We start from the raw sequence: 17,776 nt of genomic DNA, 5'->3' as shown, positions 1-17,776 counted from the left end.
ACTCAAGCTATCTAGAGTAAAAAGAAAGTATGACGTGGTAATATCCTAAAGTTCGAAGTTTATTGTATTTATTTCATTAAGTTGTATAAATGAGCGTGGTTGTTCTTTATCGTTTGCAGGCTTTACTGGGGAAACTACGGAGTAGCTGAATCAGCTTGAACATGTGAAATGAGAACTGCCGTGATTATAGCCAGGAGGTGTGTCTTATTTGTGGATATCATTTCCCGATTATTCCGTGATCCACCGGAAACCCGAAACTTCTAAGCACATCTTCGTTGGTTAGCGTGGCATACGTCTTTTAATACGGTGCCACAATACTCGGTATCTTAAGAACAAAAACTGCCGATGATGCTTACGCCAAGCCGAAAGTCGGGCATTCGCGAGCACAGTTGACAGTGCCTCAAGCTAGGAAGCTGCCCTCTCAGAAAGCGAGCCTCAAGTCTCTTCCGGATTGATCGCACGTAGTCACCCGCAGGGACAACAATCCTCGACGGCGACCATGGACGGGGTTCAGCTCAAGGTGGCGCGCCAAGTGGAGAACATCAAGTTGTTCCAGGAGGCGCTGGCCAAGAGCAGTCAGCTGAGCAAAGGCATGTGCGGCATCCTGTCGTCGTTCGACGAGCGCCTCATGAAGCTGGAGCGCACCATCCTGCCCGTGTACCACGAAACGGGCAACCTGCAGAGGCGCCAGGAGAACATCGAGCGCACGCTCGCCCAACTCGAAGAGGTGATCGAGCGTCCGACGTACTGCACGATTCGTGCCGTGTGGTTCTTGTTCTGCCGGTGCATGTGCGTGTTTGTGTTGCGCTTCACGACGATGCCGCGTTGTGGGATCGATCGTTTTAGTTTATGGCCTGCGTGTCTCTTATTACTCGGAGAATCTGGGGGCGTACTGTATCTGTTTGGTATATTGCATTGAGCCGTACTCATCTGGTTGACCCGTTGCTGAATGGCTGTATGGCTCTACTGCCGATTGTAAGATCACATGTTCTGTTCCCAGTCATGGCAGCTCCGTGCCAATGGGGTCAGAAAGTAAACATTCTTGTTTGCCTTGATTTAATTAAGTCGCACCAAGTCAGCCCAGGGTTCAAAATTAAACTGGAGACCATATAACTCTGTTTCTCATAGCCAAAATGAAAGTCTGGGACGTGAAGGTCTATTATTTTCTACATATGGTTTGCATTGACATCGTGACCACCATCCTGGGGTGCTAGCATGTCGAGAAGCTGCGTAATGAAGAAATGTGACAGCATGACAGGCGCATCTTGCACCAAGCGATAAATTGATAAGTTATAATCTGGCAAAAACTGCTCACAGTCTTCAAAACGCAAGACAATGTACACCTGATAACATGGCACACTGCTCTCATCGTGGCTATTGTGTTTGGATACTGGCACGGTGAGAAGCTGCATTCGTCATGTCACCTGAAAACAATATATTATTTTTGTTATCCCTTTCGCTGTGTGTATCCCTTATGTAACCAGTTTCCAGCACCATTTCTCATGTCAGTACTAGTATTCCTAACTTGTGCTTTGCTAAAATGGGTGAGGTTTGACCATGGCATCTGTTCCTTGTGGTGTAGGTGGTGCAGCTGTACGGGGTGTCCCAGATGGCCAAGCCCAAAATCAGCCAGGGTCCCAGTGACCAGAACCTGGACACCTTCCTTGAGGCCATCGAGAAGGTGGAGAAGGCAAGAGACTACTTCGAACAGAACAGCCCTCACAACATCGAGGCCAATCTGCTCGAGCAGCTCTTCAATGAGGGTGTCACAGGACTGCAGGTAAGTTGCACAGTTTCACTTCCCCTTGGTGAAGGTGCTGTATTTGCGTCCTGGGGACATGGTAAAATGGAAGTTCAGTTTCTTCTATCTCATCCATGTGCCCTAGCCGGTGCCTTACAAGTTCCAGCGTATAAAAGGAACTTGCAGTGTGGCCTGGTCAAGGTCCTTTTAATGAGTTTCCAGGGAGCTACGCACGTACACGAACAGCTCAATGTGCAGAATTTCTCGAGCAGCATTCCGCGTGCCGATTACTGTTTCATTTCCCATGAAAACCCTCTCACAAAAGGCATGTCTAGCAGCCCTGGAGCAGCACATGAAGAAACCAATTTGTCTATCACTGTACAGATGGCGCCCTTCCGAATTTAGTGAAGGTTATTCCTTTTTTATCTGTCCGTGTCAGAAACACTAATGGTAATTCTTCTAATGCGCATGTTCAATGCTACCTATATTCGTGCAGGCCGAGTTCGAGGCTCTGCTGGCGCGGCACAGCCGTCCAGTCGCACCTGTCGCCATCCTTGACATCGTGGAAGCTGACTGTCCCCAATCCTCTACGTCGCCCACAAACTCTGCCGCAGCACTGGAGCCGCTTCCACCTGCCGTGGTCAACGACCTCTCTCGCATCTCGTCGTGGCTCCGCAAGCGGAACCTGTCCGAACACCTAGACGTGTACGCAACACAGCGCTCACGCGTCCTAGTGCGGTCCATGCAAGGCCTGCGCGAGCACCACAAAACTGGCTCGGCAAGCAGTGGTACGCTGCCACCGCAACCCTCGTCGTCGCCCCAGCTGGGTGGGAACCGTAAGAGCCGTGTACCGCGCCGCCTGCACGACGCCCTAATGCGTGGCCTGAGACGGGCCACCGACGTCGCGGGCCTTCAGGAGACCTCATCGAGGGACGAGCTCCTGGACCAGGAGGTCGAGGCGTATCTGACCACGCTGACAGCTCTCTGCCGCCTCATGCAAGCTGAGGACGAGCTCCTTCGCAAGGTCCTGGGGCCAGACTTGCCGCTGCCCCTGGAAAGGGTCGTCCTGGCCGCGCTGGAGGCAGTCACCCAAGAAGGCGAGGCCTTGGCCGGACGCGTCAAACGTTGCGTTGCCCGGCACGACTTTGTCAGCGTCCTCTGCCTGTTCCCCGTCCTCCAGCACGTACGGTCGCTGCGCAAGGACTACGAATCTCTTCTGTCTGGGCCGACCTCAGGCCGAGCTGCTGCCGCCCGCCTTCCGGGTCTGGCCGTCACCCTCCAGACAACGCTGAACAAGGCACTCGAGGAGCTTGTGGACAGCGTCAAGGGCGACCCCGAGGGCAAGATGCCACGAGACGGCACCGTGCACGAGCTCACCAGCAACGTGATGGTGGTGCTCGAGCAGTTGCTGGGTTTTGTCGAGGCCGCTGGGGCCGTGCTGGCCGTCTGGGACCTGGCGTCATTCAGCCAGAGCAGGGACCCAAACCGTGCCGCGCTGGCACAGTATGTGACACGAGTTCTGTCAGCGCTCAACCTCACACTGCACAACAAGAGTGCCCGATACGAAGACCAGGCCCTGCAGGCAGTCTTCCGGCTGAACAACTTGCACTACGTCCTGAGGGCGCTGGTGCGGTCAGGTCTTCTGGAAGTCGTGCAAATGTATGAGCCCACTCTGGGGCAGCAGTATGAAGAACAGATCAGGGACCAGAAGCGGTTGTACTCGCAGAGCTGGAGCCGTGTGCTGCACTACGTCCTGGAGGTGGACCGCCCTCTGTCCACATCCGCGGTTGCGGCAGGCGGGGCCAAACTGAGAGACAAGGACCGGCAGACCATCAAGGACAAGTTTACTGGCTTCAACCGCGAGCTGGAGGAGCTGTACCGCGTACAGAAAGCATACGCCGTACCTGACGTTGAACTTCGAGAGAGCCTGAAGTGCGACAACAAAGAGTTCGTGCTGCCAAAGTACAAGATGTTCTACGACAAGTACGTCTCGGTGCCCTTCACAAAGAACCCGGACAAGTACCTCAAGTACACACCGCTCCAGGTGTCGAACCTGATTGACCAGTTCTTTGATGCAGCTGCGTGATTGGAGCTTGGCAGTGTTGTGAACACATTTTTTTTATTTAATAAACCTTGGTGATATTTTTGATTGTTTGCATGTTGCATTACTTCACATGGAGCGAGTTCACTACTCTGATCTAAAGGTACTAGCACAGTTGGAACATGATACAACGAACAAGGATTTAACAAATTATCATATATGGCAAAGTAACTATAATTTTTTTTGCCAAAGTCAGTATGTAATGTATCCATGGAACAAATTTTGGTTATAACAAAGATATTTTCATGTGGGAAGCAACTTTGTTGTTAGAAGGTTTGACTGCACATCCTAAAGAAAAATGAAGATACCGTGACTTCAAAAAATGCATCTTGCTAGGGTGCAGTCTTGTTTTCTGTCTCTTCTAAACATCTGCTAAGATATTTGTCCCTTTTAGACATCCGCTAAGATAGGCAAGGCCGGTCAGTGACCCACATTCTTTGAACATGTTCACATTGTGGCCGGTGCGACTCCCTGGAGGTGCACACTGTATGTGCCCCAATATGATCATCCTGTGGTGCTATTCTAGGCACAGTCAAATTCCGCATATTGTCAAATTTCACAGTGACTGTTTTGACCCAATCAGAAAAGCCGTTACTGTGGGCCAATAGCGATCACCACCGTGTAGGTATTCGGGACCTTCAGGTCTGGATTCTAAAGTGCTACAGTCGCCTTCATCACCCTCCACACACCATTCACCAGAGGCACACTGTTTTGAAATTGAAACCATAGCGGAGCCTCTTTTCACGGCGACGTGCTCTTCAAACCTGACCTAAGTATCCTAAACAATTGTTCATACACAAGGGGGGTGCTTGTTCAATTTGGTGGTAGTACATTAGAAATGGTATAATATTGTTAAATGAATCCATGCTGTGTTTTGGCATCTTTTCTGCATATCTAATTTGACATTTTTAATTGAATTTGATTTTAATTCATTGGTACCATCAGAGTTGAACTAACAGAAGTTGACCATACAAACACTAACCTAGTTGCCAGTGGTAGATAGTAAAGCACTACTTTACTTCTGTGGCATGTGGAAAAGTCCTCAAACATACGCTAGATCTCCTTTTCCACCGATGCTTGGTAGCTGATCCCTGAGCAGGCGAGAAAAGTATCCTGTATCCGTACATGGATCTGAACATCAGAAAAGACACTAACTGTAATTACATTTTAAAAATGTGTAACATTCTCGTAAATGTATGTCCCTTGGCAAACAAGCTGCAAAGGTTTCTGTGCAATCAGCCAAAGTCAATCATCACTGTGACAGGAAATGACAATCGGGACAAGCACATCGATGCAATGGGACTGTTCTTATTTTTCCTTTTTCTTTCACCTCTACACCAAAACAAATGAAGTGGCAAGACACCCGTCTTCGTGCAAACTCGTTGGCACTTTCGCAATTTGAAACCCTGAAGTCTTGGAGTGTGGAAGGCCTCTTTGGCTAGACCGGTTTTTCAGGCCATTCAAGCTGTATCTGAGGGTCGGTCTCTTGCGCCAGTCCTGTTGGCACAGCTGCTTCGGCTGGCACGGTGGCTTCTCCTTGACCAGGCAGTCAAGAAGACTGTGCGTGGAGGTGGGGCTGGCAACGTTGTCACGACGACCACGGCAGTGTCATGGGCTGAGGGTTTTGCAAGTACGTCATGACCACAGCAGAAATTGACAGCCTGCAAAGACCAAGAAAGGTTGAAGGCGATGAGAGACGCACTGCATGAGGGCCAGAACTTACACCATATAGAACGACTGCTTTTCCTTTCAGCTACAATGCTTCTCAATAATGACGCCATTAAGTACCTTTACAGCATCCATTAAACGGCCCCTGACCAGGTTTGGGTATTGCAAACGAACACGTAGATCACATGGAGGGGATTGCAAACGCAAGGCATGGAATGGCTGCAGGATGTGAAAACAGTCGAAATTTGAAACAGGAGGAAGGGTACCCTTCCTCTTGAGGGACCCACACTCCAAGTGAAAATGGCAAGGTTATATGCACATATGCAGCTATGCATGACTGTCACAAAAGTCGCGTTATTTCTTGAATTCTCCACCCCCACGCCTATTAAGCATAGCTTCTTTAAGAATGGGCGGCAAGCCTACGTGCTGCGCCGTTTCGCAAACAGTAGGGAACGTGATCTTGGGTACATCCAGAGCATGTGAGCTGTGTGCATTTGTGACTGCTGTTTTGTATGTGATTAAATTGTTCGACGGAAAAGGTGACCGCTGGTAGGGTAGAAACCATGGCGGCTACACACCCAGGCTACGTGAAGCTGGCTGCGTCCGCCGCTGTTGTTTTGTGTGCTATTAAATTGCTTGCCAGTGAAGGTGACCGCTAGCAGAATCTGAACCACGGTGGAGGCACGCCCGGTCTACGTAAAGCCGTCTTCGTCCGCAGCTATTGTTTTGTGTGAGATCAAATTGTCTGCGGGTGAAGGTGACCGCCAGTGGAGTCTGAACTACGGCGAGATCCAGTGTGCGCATGTGTGAACCATATCTGGCTGCCAAGAGGGGAAGGCCGATGCTTCGAGAGTCTTATAAAAATGCACCGATCCAACACTTCGGCAGTCTACTCCGGGGACGATAAACGAACGCCGAGCAACTCCCGGGCAAATAAGCTGCCGACATCACGTCCCGACACTGAACACCGCCAGCCACCGTGGAAGCCAGCCGCCGATGTTGAGGCGCCGACTTCAAGGGTCACTTACGGGCAGCATCGGTTGGGACGGACTGTCGGCGCGCCGGGTTTGCTGCATGTCACTTTTGATTCTGTGGACTCAAAATATTTGCTTTTCCAATTATTGTTTAGAAATGTAGTTTGAACTGATGTTAATTGTTCATGTGGCGATTGCACATCGTGATTGTTCAACACTGTTACACCTGTTTTTTGGAATTGTCACTTTCATACTTTTTCTGTCTAACATATTCACATCTACTACTTATAATGCCAGTTTGTTTTGTTGCTGAGAAATCACATTAAATTACTGCCTTTGCTTGATTTCACCAGGCCTTTGTCTCGTTCACGACGGCAACTGGTGAAAGCCAGGCACCGCACTCCACCTCCTTATTCCACTACTCAGGAGGAGCCAGTGCATCGACTCTGAGTCGTGACAATGACGCACTGCTTGCAATGTCACTGACCATGGCACGTGCCTTCATGCAATTTGGAATGCCGCATCTGAAAAAGCGTTGCCCAGTAGGGAAAGAAAAAAAAAACACAAAAGCCAAGACGCAGGACCAGAAGGAAGCACACATACACACAGTCGCTGGACTTACAACTGATTTATTGAAACATCCACATATTCTTAAACATGCCTTTTCCTACGCAAGTTAATCATGCTAAATCTTTCTTCAACTGACCAGCTATCTCGTGGTGGATCAAAATTTAAGTGTTTTTAGCAGCTGATCAAAGAGCATGGTTTTTACCAAAGACGTGCCAGTTGACAAGACTATTAGGATCCTAGATTTAGAACTTATGTTTTTATCTGACGGACACATGTGTTGGAAGTATGCTCCCAGGTCTAAATAGACACTTTTGCCTTTTGGATCGGCCTGCTCAAAACTGGTTAAATGCACCACTGCGAATCTCTCTCATGAACGCATTGAAAAAAGAAAAAAAGAAAAATGGAGGACGCTTACGCTTTGCCTTTAAGAGTGGAACGTGATAGCAATCAAAGGTCCCTGACTGCTTCTCACGCTTCCTGGCAACTGCAGTGTATGTAACCATAACGTTTACTGGGAAACGCTGGCTGTGAGCGCTATGCACGAAGGTAGACTTTCTGGTAGAAGCGCGGCCTCTTGCGTGGGCCGCAGTGAATGGATGGATGTTGTGAGCATCCCCTTTGAAACGGGGTGGTAGGTTGCACCACCAAGCTTTCGCTATTATACTGCCTAATGTCCTACCTAGGTTAAAAAAAGAAAAAAAAAGAAAACCATGAATTCCCATAGCCAAATTTTCTGACCCCCTATTGTGAAGTTTCCGTGATGCTGCGGAGGCAAGCGCCATCTGGAGGTATTGCAAGGATCTGGGCGCACTCCGTGGCCTCCGATACTCACGCGCCGGCACACAGTGGACGTCATGGCTGCTCTATGAATGGCAGAAACGCTGGAAAGGGGGGTTTCTTTGAGTTTTTGCGTAAGAGAATTATGTTTTCTCGTATACTCAAATTTCAATCCGACCCTATCACGTTTGTAGATTGTGTGTAGGTCATACCTTATGATTTTTCTACGTACTTTAGCTCGAGAAATTCTATCAGTTCAGTAGCTTCCTTGCGCCACATGTACGGCCCGGGTATGAGTGATTCGAAAATCTTTTTGCCGAAACAACGTCCGACGATGGATTTTCTGTGACACGGTGCCCTCAACGCTGTTGCGTTAATACGTTGCCCGCACATTATGCAGCAAAGCCTTGCAGAGCAGGTGCATCGGTTAAAAGCTTCTCGTTTTCCATCGTCCGCACTGTTGAATGTTGGTAAAACATTGGCAAGAAAAATGAAGAAACCATGTGTGAATCCCGATTGCCGATTAGAAGAGACAGGAAACATTGAGGTTACTTCCATGAGATTCCCCAAGGGCTGAAAACAGTGCCCAAAAAATTTGGTGTTAACTTGGTCTTTTCAGCCCCTCGCAAGCTTTCCGGCCTCTCCGCCCTCATCTCTGGCTGCGAACGAGATTCAGCCCGCAAAACCAAGTACCAAACAAAGCTCACTAAGTGCGCTGCGGGAGTGGTTTATTCAATTCTCAGGTCATGTGGAAACGTGTATATCAGCCAGACGGGGCAGTGTTTAAATGAACGCCTCGGAGAACACAACTACAGGCTGCGACTGGGCACAGGGAGCAACCTGGCTTTGCATGTGAAGGTTGTAACTGCTACAGGCCTTTTTTTCACCACTCTAGCATCATCGGCAGAGGGAAGCCAAAGCACAAGCATGAAGTGCTTGAAGCGTTTCATACCAAGAAGGACAAGCGGGTTTGCACAAGCAACCCATCTGCGCTTATCACAGAGAATGAGCGGCGGTTTTTATCAGGGCTTGTTTGACATCTTCAATGTGTCTGATTGGTATTTCTTTTGCAAGTGCGCTTTCACAGGAAAAGCGGTGTTTAAAAATATGTGGATGTTTCAATAAATCAGTTGTAAGTACGGTGACTGTGTGTGCGTGTGCTTTCTTCTGACCCTTCCTCTTGGCTTTCCTCTCCCCCCCCCCCCCCCACTTTAAGTATGAACCAACTGGCCCAGCAGTTCATGCAGATGCTACACTTGCAGATGCTAGTCAAGGCAAAAGAGTGTGCTTCTGTTGGGACTAACGTTTGCTTCCTGGCAGCATGGTTGCTGGACAGTTAGGTTTCTTCTATCTCCTCCAATAAAAAACTAATTTCAAAAATTATATCAATAAAATGCTCCCTGGACGGCACCTTAAAACTTCCAACATATAACCAAAATTTGCCTTGTGGCCTGGTCAAGGGTCCTTTAAGCAATGAATGCTGTTGCAACCTTGCTTCAGGCAGCCCACAAATAAGGTGTGTGCATGAAACGCAGGTCATGCACATTAAGTAGTGGGGTAGGGAGGCAAATGCAATGCTATGGTGTTGACTGTGACGACATTGCTTTCTTGACAATATATTACACTTGATTTATTTGAGTATTTTTCATTGTCATCTGTCATACTGTGCTGTGTCCTGAGGTCATACCTACTGCTCATATTTGAATCCAATCACTCAACTGCGAAAGAAAGCAGTTTGATTCATGACGTTTTCAGGCCTTAATGCTCAATCCCTTCCACTGTTTCAAGCACTAAATGTAATGCCTTTTTATTTATAGTTAGACTTTAACACAGCTCTAATGACGCACGAGAGAGTTGTTCACACAGATAGTCATTTCATTCTTCATACAGTTTCATCAGAGTATAAAACACAAGGTCTGCAACATGGTAATTTCTTACACTCACTATGTAGAAATTTATTATTTCGAACAATCTTCCTGTTGATGTTAAATATCCCCACATTTCTTTTTAAATATATCTTTGCAACACTTTGTAACCTCTTTGCTACGCTATAGTGTGCTAGTGTACCCACTTTATGCCCTGTTTAATTTTTCTCACAGTGTACATATTGCATGGAGCCCAACCAGTCCCTGGCTAGGGATACGGATATTTGAAATACACTTCTGTACGATTGTTTTCTTTTGAATAACACATGATGAATATTACCAGCAGGCAGGCCCAGAGAGTTTTCACCGCACACTGCAATTACACCTCACCGCTGACAACAGCAACATGCCGACTACGACGACATCAACAGGGAGTTTGGCACTGCCGCACTTACATGAAGCTGCTCAGTATCTGCTTGGTGTCATCGTTTATCCTTGAATTGGCGAAGCTGATGCTGGAACAATAGAGGGCGACCCAGGCACACCACTTGAGCTGGAAAAAAAAAAAAAAGGGAACAGCAAGTCATATTCGGGTACAATGCTGTCTCCTGTATCAATCACATGACTGCCCGCCGGTTTGTGCCAACATCAACGACCGTGATCCAAGAGAGAAAAAGCAATACACCAATTTCACAACGCTCCAAGTGCACGCGCGAAAGATGTGCAGGCACCATGATGACAGTACCACTTGCCGATTTCCCACTGAACTTGGCCTCGAAATGAGGGGATCACTGAGAACATGCCATTGTGCTTTTTACAGATAACTTAAATGACCCCTCACCAGGTCACATAGCAACTTTCGGCTATATGCTGGAAGTTGTTACATGCCCAGTAGGGAGTGTTCTGCCACAGGGATTTTTCAAACTGTTTCTTTAATAGCCGAGATAGAAATATCTCAGTGCTGCGAACCCATGATTTCAGGAGGCGAGGGCCACTGCTAAGAAGGAGACTCTCTCCACTACGCCCGTCTCGCATCCAAAAGCGAAATTCCTACCCTACATCCTCCCATACCAGAGTTGGATCGCGTGACGCATATGTCGTGAGCCCTGCCTTCATTTTTTTCCCTTCACTTTTTTGCTGTGCAGTGCACTTCCACTGATGGCGTCGCTTGCAAGCTGTTGCGTTTGTCTCGTTTTGCGCAGCACACGATATTGTGCACTGTGCACAAGAACACCTGACTAGCGGTGTAAGTCAGTGCTACACGAATACCTAGGCAGACACAAGCAGTTCACAGCGCATGATCGCGCACTGGAACAAGGTAGAAAATGATGTACTTCCATTGTCTGTGCGCACGACTGCATGATGTGGGAAAAAGAACACGCAGACGTTCGGTTTGCGTGTTTTATTATTTCTCTAAACTTTAATTTGTCTACTGAAGCAACAGATTGCACAAATAACAGATGTTGCCATGAATAATTTTTGAAGTCATGTGTCACTATAAGCGACATCGCAGCAGTGTGATGTATATAGGCGCACTTGTACATACGGCGATATATGTCAACTCTCTGGCTGGGAGCACGGCATCCACGAGGAGAAGAGCAAACAGCGTTTGGTTTGAAATATCAGCTCTTTCTGCAGCACGTAATGATGTAATGCTTAGTAGAAACGATTGTTAGCGTGCATTGTATGCACAAGGCTTGTCAGCTCAAAATGGCCAGACATGGTGAAGGCCCTTTAAGGAGGAAGCAGGGGTGCAGCTCTCCTCAACCCCACCCCTACTGTTGAATCTTTTTTACTCTCATTTCCATGACTTTTGATCTCAAGGTCTAATCCGGTTTGTCATGGTGTAAATACAGCATCTCCCTTACTATGGTTTCCCTTAAGCTCACTGAAAACTACTAATACTGGGATGTTTTGCGGCAGCAGTGGAACAGTGAAACTCATTATGAAGACGATGAGCAAAACGAGAACAAGGTAAAAGCGGGAGCCAACGTTTCGACAAGTGGACTTGTCTTTTTCAAGGCGACATATGCTTTCCTCGGCGCAGTATATGTAGCTAGGGTCCTTCTAAAGGGGAGAGGGCGGGTGGGTGCGGCAATGACCGAAGGTGTGTTAGCGGTGAGGGTGTAGAATTGAGAATAAAGGAGTGCTATGCAGAAGGCTGGAGACACGGCCATGTGTCAGCCGGCGTGTCAACGGCTCTGTGCGCAGCATCCCTGTATTACCCACTTCACTGGTGGTCGTGGGCTACCGTGTCTGTAAATGAGATGACAGAGCGCAGAAAACCCACTCACCTTACCCCCTTTCACCTTTAGAAGAACCCTACCTATATATACTGCACTGACGAAAGCATATGTCGCCTTGAAAAAGACAAGTCCACTTGTCGAAACAGTGGCTCCCGCTTTTACCTTGTTCTTGTTTTGCTCATCATCTTGAATTTCCATCTCCTGCCTTTTCCCGTGCTTTCCCTCATTGTGAAGATGCAACACAAGCTCATTTTACAGCGTTCCCAGTGTCCCATTACTGAATTCATCATTAACTGCAAGCGGCAAACAGAAACAAAGTCAATGAACAGAGCGGCGCAAAAATCTAACTTCGAACACGAAGACAAGCCTGTAGTACCAGAAAATACTGACATAAGAACTGAAAGTTGGGCAAGTTGGTATTAGGTCATCATTAACTGTGGCCCAACAGAAACTAAATGAATGCCGATAGCATTTTCTTTTGGTGTTCTAAGCTTAGACAGCACTTCGCGTGTTCACTTTTTTTCTGTCCATTGTCCCTCTGTTGCGCTGCAGTTAATAATGAGTCAACACTTAGCAGCCCAACTTTCAGTTCTCTCTTATTATTTGTGTTGTCATGCCACATGCACAGTCACCCAAATGCTGCTTGGCCTTGCCAAGCTACAGAAAAGGCACAACGGGCCTTTGAATATCCCTTGCCATGTTTAGCAAGGTCCACACTTGACCACAGGTTTCTGTCTACCATGCAATTTGCACCACCGGTGACAGGCAGCACACGGGTTCAATGCATACCAACCCTGACTGGCAGAATGAGAGTTGTTTCCGCACCACTGCTGGATAGTTCTGTGATTTGATAAACAGCGGGGGACTGCGGCATGCTCAAAGGTTCCGTTTCATACATAGCAAGCTACGCTGTAGAAGCTACGCAATTATAGTGTGGACATAGAAGCCTCACTGTACATCTTTCACAGCACAGTTTTCTTTTTAACCTGTGGCACTTTTTACAGATAACTACATCATATATTACAACCACAAATTATGCATGCAAGGCTACATCAAATCACACATTATTTGTGCACCTTTCATGCTTCCAGTACGCGACATACTGAGTTTTCGCTGCAAGCTCGAGTGGATTGCTATGGCTGCTGATTACAGAAACATGCTGTTACACCCATTTGGTGGTAAAAAGGTTCATCTCTGCAATGCCTTCCATGCATTAATTATGTCACATTTGGTGACATAAAAGTACAAGACCGAAACTTTACATAGAATCACATTATGTGTACCTATGCTTATCTTTCACATGTGCTGCCTATTTTGATGCCGAGCAGCAGGAAAGGCCTCTCCAGACTTCAAAGCATAGCCTGTTCTGTTTGAAACCGAGTATAAAGCATGTCAAAGCTTTCAGTGGCATTTTTCTCACTCACCTTCAACATGAGACCGCACATGCTGAATATCATGGAGAGGACGTTCATGTAATCTGGTGTGGGGTCATCTCCTGGGGTGCCAGCTGAAGGAGCCTTGTACCTGCACATATGTCACCAATGTCCTGTAAAAAACTAGCTGAAGCACTAAGTCAAAGTGTAATAAATAAGTTTTAACCCTTTGATGGACAGCAGGGCATACCAGTCCCACTTTTCTGGTTAACTTCACGGTGTCATATCAATGAAACATATCACCTATGATTGTACGTTGTTGTGTGGCTACATTTCTGCAATTTAGCTGAACATTTTCTTTGTTTTTGTTATGTGTCAGGTTGACAAAAAAAGTTTAACACTTCCGCAAACCGTTTACATTGCTTTCCCTTTCTGTTGCGTTTTATTTATTTATTTTTTTTCGTTTTCTAAAGCTACAACAAAGATCAACTAAAGTATATTCTGCAATGTTTCCTGCTTGCAGCAGAGATACAGAAAAATTTGAAGCAAGTGCTTGCATTCACTCAAGATACTGCAAGATGTACAGTGTGCGGCAGAAGTTTTCGCACTTATATAAATACCCATAAATATGGTTGTACGCACTATAACAAATGCACTTTTATCTTAAAGTAATGTGCTAAGCTCTACATAGACAAATCCAAATCTACTTCCTGAAAGTCTACATTTTGTGCGAATGCAAGCCTTGAGTCACATTGGAAATACATAGAACGACAGAAAGCTGAGCTAGTTGGTAAGGATTCATTATGCAAAAAAGAAGAATAGAGAAGTGGACAACACGACGACCCGCGACCTCAGTGACGCGTAATTCAGTTTCTTGACATTTCCTTGATCTTCGAACAAAATCACGTTTGTTGGCAGTACTCCCCAAGATCTTCGAAGCTGTTGCTAAACTTTCAATCCAAGCATTCCAAAGTAGTAAAAAACGGAATTGCCATGTCGTGCCTTAAATCTTCCCTCACCAGATCCTGCATGCACAAAATGAGCGCCAGTTTTAATGCGCAGGTACGGCGCCTATTAGAAGCAGGCTATCCTAGTGTAGCGGTGGCCACTGTGGCTGAACGCCTAAAGAAGTCGGTTTCGAGAGGGACGGATGTGATTACAGAAAGCAGCAATAGCAAAAAAAGAGTAGTGGCTATTCCGTATATTCATTCAGTGTTGCACAGGCTTAAAAAAGTTGCAAGTAGATATGATGTTAATGTTGCTTTCACTGCTCCCAATAAGCTAGGTAAGATATACGGTGCCGTACAGAATAAAAAGGAGCGGGTAAAAGGCAAAAAACGAACAGATATTTGTCCAGTGAAACACAATAAGAACAACCGTTTTACTGACTGTCGTATGGCTGTGGTTTATAAAATTCCCCTTAGCTGTGGCCAGTTTTACGTAGGGCAAACGGGATGGTGTATTAATCAGAGGCTAATGGAACATAAAAGGTCGTTAACCAGTGGATCGCCTTCTAATCTTTCGCTACATGGCCGAGAGTGTAACTGCACGCCCGAGTTAGATGAATGCGCAATATTGTACAGGCATAAGAATGAAGATACGCGTCTTATGGTAGAGGCATGGCATATATATAATGGTGGAAGTGCGTGCGTGAGTCAGCCTTCGATTACTTTACATAAGGAAGAGATGAAGTGCCTTAACAGTTATCTCTCACGTAGACCGGCACGTGTACCAGACTGACACGTGGTGTTACCTTTCCTGAGCATGCGCAGATGAGTTTTGTGTCTTCTTTCTTTTTTTGCCTCAGTGCTTCCTTCAGTTGATAGTCGGCGTTCGTGTTGTCCACTTCTCTACTCCTGTGTCCTGTCTGCACGCCTCACTTCTTTTTTGCATAATTGGAAATGCATCTCAGTGGCATAGATGTAGGGTACATCTACTTCACTTCATGCTTTTTGCAATGCCCAATGAAGAGCAGCCAAAGTGCGGTGAGGAGTAGAGCAGACTGGGCTTTGTAACACAGACCAGACTAAGTGGGTTTAGATCTGAACTCGTTTTAAAGCGGACATCAAATGAGGGTTTATGATTATATTGCACTTAGTGTTATACTGACGAACGTAAGGGACAAGACGTGGACGTACGTAGCGCTACGTACGTCCGCGTCTTGTCCCTTATATTCGTCAGTGTAACACTAAGCGCAATATAATCACGAACGTCCACCAACTGGCCCCGTTCATTGCTTTACTAAATCAAGTGAGGGAAATTTTTCAGGCATCACTGTTGCACCACCTTTGCCTTGCAAGCCGGAGCGGAATCCTGCTGATATGTTCACTGATTGTTGCTGAAGTGTGACTCAGCCGAAGGCAGGACCTCCTTCTTCAGGGCATTTACCAGATAACTTGTGCGGTTCCAAAAAAAAAAAAAAGAAGAACCAGTGGCATCTTTCCACCACAAGTGATTTCTCCAAAAGTCACCACTTATTGAGAGTGGCAAACTCTTGAAGGGACTGACAACCGATTTTAAAGGACCTAGTTTTTTATGGCGCAATGCAAAGCTCACCATTGGTATTTGGCTCTGCAGTGGTTACTTCCAAAAGCACGTAGATATTTAGTAAGCAGAATTTTTCAATCTGAGCAGCCTCTAAAAAAGTAAGAGTCCCACACAGGTGGTCCATGCCATTCCTTTGAAGTGTGGAACGGTTTATGTCGGCCAAACTGGCCGCTGCATTATTGAACGCTTGGGGGAACATGCCTGAAATTTAAGTGACTTAAAGGACCTGCACACACATTTGGTCACGCACGTAATTAAATGTAGAGGTTGCGAGGCTCAATTGGGAGAGACAAAGATTCTTGGTAAGAGTGCCGACACGACGGCATGCGTCAGTTTGGAAGCGTTCCACATAAAGAAATATGGCAGCAAGTGTGTAAGCACTCTTTCTGTATCGCTTTTTGCTGCAGAGCTTCAATATTTGGAAGCGACCGCTTACTGATTTGATTGTGCGTTAATATCCCTTGTCCTTTGTCTAGTTTTTTGTTTTTCTGTGTCCGTTTCCGTTGATTGCCGGCACGTACGTTCATTGATGCGCAATGTCATTTTTTCCCAATTGTATCACTCCCTTCCACTTCACTTCTGCCTTTCCCGTTATATAAGGTATCCGTCTTCTGTCAATAAAATTTAGTTGACAGTCAGCGCTTGTCTTGTCCTTGTTCCTTTGTAGATGCATGTGTCAGCACTGTTATAATTTTCAAATCTGCCTATACTGCAATAAATTTATGAAGAAGATCAGGTGATATTTGCTAAAGTAGCATTTGCTGCTTCTGCAGCAACGGACAGATGAATGTGCTTGAAAATTTAGGGAAGCAAAAAAAAAAAAAGAATGTTGAGCTTTTCAGTACGGCCTGGTGCTATGCGATGTCACTCCCGCTAACTTTAAGGTATAACTATATAATGCGGTAATTAGTCACGAAGACAGCTCCGCAATTAAGGTCTCCTGAACAGACATCGCTGCTGTTAAACTTAACGAGATTTTGATGATCGATCAATCTTTAAACAAATGCTTGGGCGAGTTGCACCAGTTGGTTTCAAAATGAAACTTCACTACAACCACTTTTCCCGCCTTACAGTGGTGATAGACATAGCGGAAAGACGCGAAGAGAACTTCAAGGCTGCGGCGGCTTAACAAAATGTGTTACGAACGACGCTTCATATCCGTTGACGTGGTGGTACATAAGCCACAAAGCTCCTTGGACATTTTTGCAGAACATAATGCGGCTTTAGGTATCGAACTTGCAATAAATACCATCTCCAGCTGTTTTCTTGAGCAAGCTTTGGATAGCTTTACCTCCGTCAGGAATCACACGTAAGCAGGAACCCTACGATACTTTTCGCTACATTCTTGTGGAGAAAGCCGCACCAGATTCAATTAGAGCAGTTAATCCTATAATTCGTCATTTATGTAACGTTCTATCAGTCAGCTTTAAGAAAGCGTCAATGATCTATTTCACGTGTTAAATCGCGAGGTCATGCAACTCTTGGCGGCGCACCTGTTAATCCTGTCCGTGCGACGTGGATCGCTGACGTTGTTGCTGGAATACATCGCTGAGTGTCTTGCGGTTCCGTTACCTTGTTGGGCACAGTACGAGACCCACTGCTAAGAATATAAAATAGGATATCCCCTACAGCACGGTTCGTACGGCGTTAGATGAGACTGAACAAGCAATCTTCAGCGCTTCAGCGTAGCCATTGCTGACGTTGCGATGATGATAATAGGTTGTGGTAGTTCCTTGGTAGTTCTAGCTATAGTTGTGGGGTGTAACATCAAAATAAATGTCGAAATTTTGCATTGAAAACTAGCTCGCCCCATTTGCTTGTTGTGTAAAAATATCTGTGGAACTGATATCTAAATATTATATTTACCCAGGTGTTTCCTAGCTTAGGAATACGGCGCAAGGTGAGCTGTACATG

At 46.4% G+C, this 17,776-nt stretch overlaps 2 protein-coding genes across 2 annotated transcripts; one reads left to right on the top strand and one right to left on the bottom strand.

Moving 5' to 3' along the window:
• The first annotated feature begins 159 nt into the window (after window positions 1-159).
• Exo70 (exocyst complex component 7) lies at window positions 160-3,890 on the top strand. Its single transcript, XM_075672767.1, has 3 exons — window positions 160-727; window positions 1,583-1,780; window positions 2,238-3,890. The coding sequence occupies exons 1-3, from the start codon at window positions 500-502 to the stop codon at window positions 3,825-3,827; spliced, it is 2,016 nt and encodes a 671-aa protein (XP_075528882.1). The 5' UTR covers window positions 160-499; the 3' UTR covers window positions 3,828-3,890.
• A 1,240-nt stretch (window positions 3,891-5,130) lies between these two features.
• On the bottom strand, window positions 5,131-17,579 carry LOC142560566 (PAT complex subunit Asterix). Its single transcript, XM_075672772.1, has 4 exons — window positions 17,356-17,579; window positions 13,367-13,466; window positions 10,152-10,249; window positions 5,131-5,503 (listed from the first exon to the last, which is right to left on the bottom strand). Exons 1-4 carry the CDS (start codon window positions 17,406-17,408, stop codon window positions 5,431-5,433), a joined length of 324 nt encoding a protein of 107 aa, XP_075528887.1. The 5' UTR covers window positions 17,409-17,579; the 3' UTR covers window positions 5,131-5,430.
• Window positions 17,580-17,776: the final 197 nt, after the last annotated feature.

Source organism: Dermacentor variabilis, chromosome 10, assembly GCF_050947875.1.
Source record: "Dermacentor variabilis isolate Ectoservices chromosome 10, ASM5094787v1, whole genome shotgun sequence".
Classification (NCBI taxonomy): domain Eukaryota; kingdom Metazoa; phylum Arthropoda; class Arachnida; order Ixodida; family Ixodidae; genus Dermacentor; species Dermacentor variabilis.
Note: the sequence above shows the minus strand (reverse complement) of the source record. Positions and strands in the feature narration are given on the sequence as shown.

Excerpts from the sequence above, each read along its gene's own strand:
- Exo70 (XM_075672767.1), top strand. The coding sequence starts at position 500 with ATGGACGGGGTTCAGCTCAAGGTGGCGCGCCAAGTGGAGAACATCAAG. Across the intron at positions 728-1,582 it reads CGCTCGCCCAACTCGAAGAG|GTGGTGCAGCTGTACGGGGT; the intron begins GTGATCGAGCGT and ends CTTGTGGTGTAG. Across the intron at positions 1,781-2,237 it reads AGGGTGTCACAGGACTGCAG|GCCGAGTTCGAGGCTCTGCT; the intron begins GTAAGTTGCACA and ends ATATTCGTGCAG.
- LOC142560566 (XM_075672772.1), bottom strand. The coding sequence starts at position 17,408 with ATGTATTCCAGCAACAACGTCAGCGATCCACGTCGCACGGACAGGATT. Across the intron at positions 10,250-13,366 it reads TGTGCGGTCTCATGTTGAAG|CTCAAGTGGTGTGCCTGGGT; the intron begins GTGAGTGAGAAA and ends TTTTTTTTCCAG. Across the intron at positions 5,504-10,151 it reads CAGATACTGAGCAGCTTCAT|GCTGTCAATTTCTGCTGTGG; the intron begins GTAAGTGCGGCA and ends TGGTCTTTGCAG.